The following is a 7,676-nucleotide window of genomic DNA, read 5'->3' as shown; positions in this document are numbered from 1 at the left end:
ACAAAAGGAAAGACCAAAGCTAGAGGTATATACATTCTAGAGTTGACTCAAATCGTGTGCATTGAATACAGGCAACCTCATCCAATAATAAGTCGGTGGATCTTTAAAGATTCAGTTCTACAAACATTCAGTTCTTTAAAGATCTAGTTCTACAAAAGGTTTATAACCAGTTTTCAACAACACCAATAAACCCTTCGCACTCACTCCCAAAAGCAACATTTACCACAATATAGTGCGATGTGAATCTATTGTAGGTCGGTCGGAAGGGGTCCTATTTGCGTTGTGTTACGGGTTCTCTTCCCTTACTTCCTGATATCTCCCATGGCCAGTAGGTGTTAGGCGGTGTGTCGATGGGGAGGGATGCACGCCGTGGTGTGTTTTGGGTTCCCTCCTCTGGCATCACCCATGACCAGTAGGTGTTAGGTGGTGTGTCGATGGGGAGGGATGCACGCCGTGGTGTGTTTTGGGTTCCCTCCTCTGGCATCACCCATGACCAGTAGGTGTTAGGTGGTGTGTCGATGGGGAGGGATGCACGCCGTGGTGTGTTTTGGGTTCCCTCCTCTGGCAGCACCCATGGCCAGTAGGTGTTAGGCGGTGTGTCGATGGGGAGGGATGCACGCCGTGGTGTGTTTTGGGTTCCCTCCTCTGGCATCTCCCATGGCCAGTAGGTGTTAGGTGGTGTGTCGATGGGGAGGGACGCACGCCGTGGTGTGTTTTGCGTTCCCTCCTCTGGCATCACCCATGGCCAGTAGGTGTTAGGTAGTCTGACAAGCGGAAGGGACGCACGCCGCGGTGTGTAACGAGTTCCCTTCCATTGCCAGTAAGTATCAGGGATTCCGTAAGTAGTGACACAGCTGTGATGTCGGACTTCCCTAGGCCTTGCGTACATAGCAAGAAGTCTGTCAGCTGTAGAATGGTCATCGTTCCTATCATACATTCTTTTATTTTGTCGGGCCTTTGTGACTGTTGGAAGCGATGGTTCTGCAGCAGCAGCGTAGGGGGTGATAGTGTCATCATCAAGGCTGTCATGGTCTGCTGTCCTGGTAGCATGGAGGGATGAAGGCAACGACCAACAGGACACCTTAACGTCTAGCTGTTCACGTCTTCTCGTAGGGAGCGTGAAAGTCTTCTTTCGCGCTGACTTTGCATGGACATTGTCTGCGATCTCCCCATATATGTGAGGCAGAGGCCGCTGAGCAAGAGCTATGTGATCTGGAATCTCTGCGTATGTGTGTGGGAGGGCTGGTAGAGGACGCTGCGCAGCAGCAAGATGGTCTGGGATCACTGAGTAGCTGTGAGGGGAGTACGAGACTGTACAAAGACCTGCTGGCAGTGTTCTACACGAGACAGGACCGTGTGAAGCAACGGTGACCTCTGCACCCTTCTGTCGTCCCTTCAGCAGGCAACCTATGGGTACAAGGATCAACACGAACACAATCCCCACTACAACGCCTATGTAAATAACTATGGGTCTCAGAACACCCTGTGATTCTGACGAGCCTTGTTCAGGGTTGGTCCGGAGAGTGCGGGCCTGTGGCGGAGACATGGATGCCATCGTGGTCTGGTTCTCCGATCTGTACCCTTCTGTAGTATTAGGTGGTGTCTGGGGCTTGGATGTCGGGACGGATACTACGTGTAAGTAAGCGTTGCTTCCAGGGCATGGGGGTGGAGGCTTTCTTGGATCTACGGTGATGGTAAAAAGCAATGGTGGATCGTGTGTGTAGATCAGAACGCAGGTTATATTCTTAGTGTTTATGTGGGCGGTCCCTGTATAGGAACTGTTGTTTAGGATGCCTGAATCAGTGCCACTGGCTGTGTTTGTGTCTTGTTTGTCTTGGGGGTTGAAGAGCACCATTGCCACAGATGTATTCCCTGCTCCCAGAGACACCAGTTGAAAGCTCGAGTTGCCCTTCAAGTCGACATTAACGCCCATGTTGCGTTCCCACACCTGCCGGCACCGGTCTGTAGCCTTCTTAGCCAGTTCACCATCGGTTAGAACAACAACAAAGGGTGGCGGAACGGAGATTGTGCTTTCTTCAATTCCCCATATATCCATAGGGCCTGCTGGGTGATATTTCCACTCCAGACGCCTCTCGAGTATCCCTTGATAAGTCATTACAATGAACGAGAAGGCGTGCACACCAAGCCAGATGATGTCATGATAAACCTCCAGGCTCCATTTCATTCCTTGTGGAACTTCATCACTTATCGTCATCAGATTGTTTCCGCCCAGTGTGAACATGGAGTAGTCCTCTGTCTGCCACAAGGTCTCCCTTACAAGACAAGACAGGTGATTGCCTTTCAGGAGCAGATGATGGAGAGGCATGCTGTGAAATACACCTGGAGGAAGGTGCCTTATCTTATTCTCCTCCAAGTTCAGCTCCGTTAGTGTATTCAGGCCGTGGAACCAGGCAGGGTCTATGTGCTGTAAGTGGTTACCCTCCAGTCTGAGCATCAGAAGGTTTGTCAAGTCTTTAAAACACCCAGAATCGATCTCCGTTATTCTGTTGTGCGTCAGCCGCAGTTGAATAAGCTCTGTCAAGCCAGCAAACCAGCTCCGTTTGACACGTGTCAGTCTGTTGTAATCCAAGCCCAAGGACTTCAGGTGCCAAAACCCACTAAAGGTGCCCCCCTCTACGTCTACAATCCCACCTTCCACCAAGACTAAGTTTTCTACTACAGAGTGGTCAAATGCAGACAGCTTCTTTGCTGACAGGAGACCGAAAGGGTGTCCCCTTATTGCGAGACGTGGCGCTACCCCTATTACACAGGGTTCCGCTGGGACAGGTGCATCAGTGACAATGACGTCGGCATCCTGACATAAGATACAGGTTGTTGTCATCCCCATCATTCTCTGACCACGCACACAGTCATTCCAGCCTGCTAGAATACAGAGAGGGGGACAGAGGCTAGCTGAGGCTGTGGCGGTAGTCACCAGGGACAGGAAAACCAACATGGCGATTCTCTTCCTATAGCTAAGAGCCATCTATTACAGGAATTCAGAGATAAGTACCAATGAATTTTCTATATTTGGGGCTCAGTTAAGCTTGTTGACAGACGAAAGGGTGTGCAGAGGCTTTTCTTGTCTCCACTTGCTCTTTATGGGAAGAACCTGCATCATAAAAATATAAAACGTGGTCATTCCTTTCTGTGTATCTCCTCTATTGTCGAACACGTTTGGGACAAAATCCCTGCTAGCGGCGAGGCAATTTCCGTCTCGTAAGCGGCAGTCGCCTTTTCGAACAGTCGTCGCCATATCGCTGATCGGTCTATACCATATCTGAGCGTTTCATAACGTTTCGGGATGGCTGACAAGAAGCAAAAACTCACATAAAGCAACATTTTAAATGCACGTCACGAAAGTATTGTGATGAATAGTAAAAAGAAGTATAAACAAGAAAGTGCATCAAGTCGAGTTCGAACCCGAGTCCAATCCGTAACCCCTTATCAAGTACGGTAAATGCAGAAATGTTCGCAGTGGTTTTATATATAATTATGTTCGCGGTTTTCGCGTCGCCAATTCACCGCGAACTGAAAACCACCACGATCAGTCCTTTTCCCGCTATTACGAAATTAAATCTCCGCGAACTTAAATGCATTTACAGTACCCCAAGAAACATTAAGTTATGGGCAAAGCTTGCGCTAATACACTTAGAGTGACAGAACGCAGTATTATATTTATAGACTAGAAAGGCCGACATTTGCTTGGGTGCAAATACAGCATATTTCAGCCATACCCATTCCCACGCAACATTGGACTGTTCCAAGTCACCCCTGCGCAAAAATGGAACATTTTAATAACAGTAAGTTATTCTCGCCACTGTCAAACTTACGTATCAAAACTAAACGCAAACTGGCCAATTTCCCCGCGTTTTCCGCCAAATGACATTTTCTCGATTGTCTCAACTAACCCTACCAAAGTCAAATTTGCCGAAAATGATTCATATTCAATTGCCATGCGAAATGTTGGTAAATTCAATGACAAAGACTTGTATTCTAACGTTCAATGCACGCGTACCGTCCGCTACCGCTCAAATGACCCTGTCTGAACTCCAAATCCTCGCAAACTACAATTTTAAACCGGGCACAGGGTGACACATCACTTTGAAAATTTGACAGGAGAAAGAAGATACATTACGAACACAATATATTTCATCATGCTAAGTATTGCTAAAATATAAATAATGCACATGTTATCTTCCTATATTCTTTGAAGTACCTTTTATTGAGTAACATAAATTTCAAAATCCTCCCAAATATGCATGGTTGCGTCTACATACACACGTGGCAATGTTAGCCAATCAGCTTCAGTTTTGGAAATTCGCGCTATGTTTGTCAAGTGTTGTGTCATTAGTTGTTTTAATACCAATTGGCGACGAAGTGTTCCTTCCTCTTCGCTGATTGGCTGGCGGCGCAATTCAATTAATTAGCAGACCGACACCTGCCACCTGTCGCCCAGGGCGGGAGTTAAATATTACTTTGTTTGCCGTATATGGAACGCACTGAACGCCGAGAATGGCCAAAACAAGTCCTGTAAATTGGAGAATGACAAAAAATCCCCAAATATATCATTTTGAAGAGGTTTATGCCAAAAATTATACATGTGTCATTTGAATAAGTATCTAGTGCACCCTTTTACCCAAATTTAGGTCATTTGGTTTTAAAACCAGGGTACAGGAGCCAAAGGTGTACGTTTTTGGTCATAAAATGGCCAAATAGTCGCAAAATTAAGCATATTGTTGTACTGTATGTCTAAAGTGTTGATGAATCCATGTGCGCATATGTGCATGGCACTCCTATACTAAATTTCAGATCATTTGGTTTTAAAACCAGGGTACAGGAGCCAAAAGTGTCCTTTTTTGGTTAAAAAAAATGGCCAAAAAATCGCAAAAATAAGCATTTTGTTGTACTGTACACCAAAAGTGTTATTGAATTTATATGGGGGGATTATCAAGGCACATCTGAGTCAAATTTCAGCTCATTCGTTTGTAATACCAAGGTACAGGAGCCAAAAGTGGCATGTTTTGGTCAAAAATTGGCCAAAAAATCGCAAAAATAAGCGTTTTGTTGTACTGTACACCAAAAGTGTTATTGAATTTATATGGGGGCATTATCAAGGCACATCTGTGTCAAATGTCAGCTCATTCGGTTGTAATACCAAGGTACAGGAGCCAAAAGTGTCATTTTTTGGTCAAAAATTGGCCAAAAAATCGCAAAAATAAGCGTTTTGTTGTACTGTACACCAAAAGTGTTATTGAATTTATATGGGGGCATTATCAAGGCACATCTGTGTCAAATGTCAGCTCATTCGGTTGTAATACCAAGGTACAGGAGTCAAAAGTGTCCTTTTTTGGTCAAAAAATGACCAAAAAATCGCAAAAATAAGCATTTTGTTGCACTGTACACCAAAAGTGTTATTGAATTTATATGGGGGGATTATCAAGGCACATCTGTGTCAAATTTCAGCTCATTCGGTTGTAATACCAAGGTACAGGAGCCAAAAGTGTCCTTTTTTTGTAAAAAATTGGCCAAAAAATCGCAAAATAAGCATTTTGTTGTACTGTACACCAAAAATATTATTGGATTTATATGGGGGCATTATCAAGGCACATCTGTGTCAAATTTCAGCTCATTTGGTTGTAATACCAGGGTACAGGGGCCAAAATATACAGTTTTGGTCTAAAATTGACCAAAAAACCTTAATAAAACCTCTTAAGAGACAGATATGAAAAAATTGGAAAAAACCCCCGAGGGTATTAGCCCACTCTACCATTGTGCCAAATTTCAGGTCATTCGGTTTACGAACGACGGAGATGATTTACTTTGAAAATTTGACAGGAGAAAGAAAGAAGAAAGAAGAAAGAAACATTACGAATACAATATATTTCACCATACTATGTATGGCTGAAATATAAAAAGGCGACGAACATTTGTAAGGTGACGGCCGTTTATGAGACGGAAATTATCAGCGACGAGAAGTAGCCCGCCTGTTCATGGCAGCCCCGAAGAAAACTTCCGACCGATACAACATAACATGCTTGTGTACGAAAAACAACGATGTCAAAAAAGTACTCAATGGTGTAATATTATTAATTAATCATTAATGGTGAAAATAAAGTTTAATTCGATTGAATTTAGATGTGTTCAAGGATGAATTCCTTTCACTGTGCTATAAACATGACAAGCAGTCTGTAAGACAAGGAATGTCTGTTGTTTCTGGCAAAACGACTAGATCTCCCACCTCTAAATTCTATTTTCTGCTGTCAGGCCATTACTATACGAGTACACAGTCTTTTCACTCACGTTTTGCCACACTACTGACAGTGTATCAAAATAACTACGAATACACAACAATACAAACATTCTAGAAACACCGAAAAAACTCTTTGCCCGGATGCAATGATCTGCAAACCTCAAACTACTAATAATTATACGCTGATATTGGGGAATGATCAAAAGTAATCAACATAACAAACATTTAGTGAAGGACCCCCGAATTAACGTCATAATCTCCTTGGTAAAAACACATTTCAAGTACATTTCAAACCCTGGTTCGTTACAGCCACTGGAAAGTCGGGTCTGTTTTGGTTCTAGTAGAGGGAGGTCAACTCCGGCATGTTAACTGAGATCTAGAAGATCGAAAACACACAAAAATATTCTCCTTTCCAAATGGGCCAACCCAGTCATCGAGACAACAAGTACATCTCATTCAAGGGTCAATGGAAGGTAAAAAAATGTCACGAATGTCGGCCCGACTTTAGAATACATATTCTTCGGTCCTCTCCAGCAGTATTCAAACCTTTATGATCAAAATTTGCTCAGGAAAAATGATCTAAAGAATAAGTCAGAAAATACGTCTACGATACGCACCGTGAACGTTTGCCTCCCTCTTCAAGCTTGATCTTGTTCAGTAGCGCATGTCGGCATGAAAACAGCCAGGTGTATGTCGTCAGATCCTCCTGTCTTCGAAATTCACAACTTTTCGTCACAACGGAAAACGAGTGACTACCACAACCATCAGACGTTGGTCCATACTGAGGCGACTCCGAGCCACTGGTCCAGAGTTTGAAGGCAAGACAAGAAGATCTCATTGGTGGAAAGACGCGGGCCGGTTATGACGTCAGTGCCCGGGGCTATGGAAGTCGCTTCTTCCTGATATTCAGGCTCATTATCTTCGCGGAGAGGATTTATATTTTCCGGTGCATGTGCACTCTTGCCTTTCTCTTCAAGCTTGACCTTGTTCAGCTAGCAGCGCATGAAAACAGTCAGGTATGATCAGGTATATGTCGACAGATCCTACTGTCTTCACAGCTTTTCGTCGCGACGGAAAATTTTAGACCGCCACAACCAGCGAGAATCTGTCCATACTGAGTTAACTTTCAGCCACTGGCCTAGATTTTGAATGACGGAATATCATTGGTGGAAAGACGCGGACCGGTTATGACGTCAGTGCCCGGGGCTGTGGGTGTCGCTTGTTCCTGAGCCGCACACTGTTTGAGGAATAAAGGACTCGAGAAGTCGTGGGAAACTGAAAGTAAGGTATAAATACTGGAAGTTCCGCTGCAGTAGCGTAGAACGCCGCAAGGGGACCCTAATCTAACAGCCTTCTTCCTTTTTGCCAACCACTACCAATAAATCAAATATCACCAGGATCCACCCACGAGTTCTCATCTAGC

At 44.4% G+C, this 7,676-nt stretch overlaps 1 protein-coding gene across 1 annotated transcript; it reads right to left on the bottom strand.

Annotated features, from left to right (window-relative positions):
* Positions 1-271: 271 nt before the first annotated feature.
* Positions 272-7,336, bottom strand: LOC118415650. The gene is made up of 2 exons (XM_035820376.1): positions 6,871-7,336; positions 272-3,112 (listed from the first exon to the last, which is right to left on the bottom strand). Exon 2 carries the CDS (start codon positions 2,984-2,986, stop codon positions 272-274), a length of 2,715 nt encoding a protein of 904 aa, XP_035676269.1. The 5' UTR covers positions 2,987-3,112; positions 6,871-7,336.
* Positions 7,337-7,676: the final 340 nt, after the last annotated feature.

Source organism: Branchiostoma floridae, chromosome 5, assembly GCF_000003815.2.
Source record: "Branchiostoma floridae strain S238N-H82 chromosome 5, Bfl_VNyyK, whole genome shotgun sequence".
Classification (NCBI taxonomy): domain Eukaryota; kingdom Metazoa; phylum Chordata; class Leptocardii; order Amphioxiformes; family Branchiostomatidae; genus Branchiostoma; species Branchiostoma floridae.
The sequence above is the reverse complement of the archived record's forward strand: the minus strand, read 5'-3'. Positions and strand labels throughout refer to the sequence as shown.

Coding starts and splice junctions, on each gene's coding strand:
- LOC118415650 (XM_035820376.1), bottom strand. CDS start 2,986: ATGGCTCTTAGCTATAGGAAGAGAATCGCCATGTTGGTTTTCCTGTCC.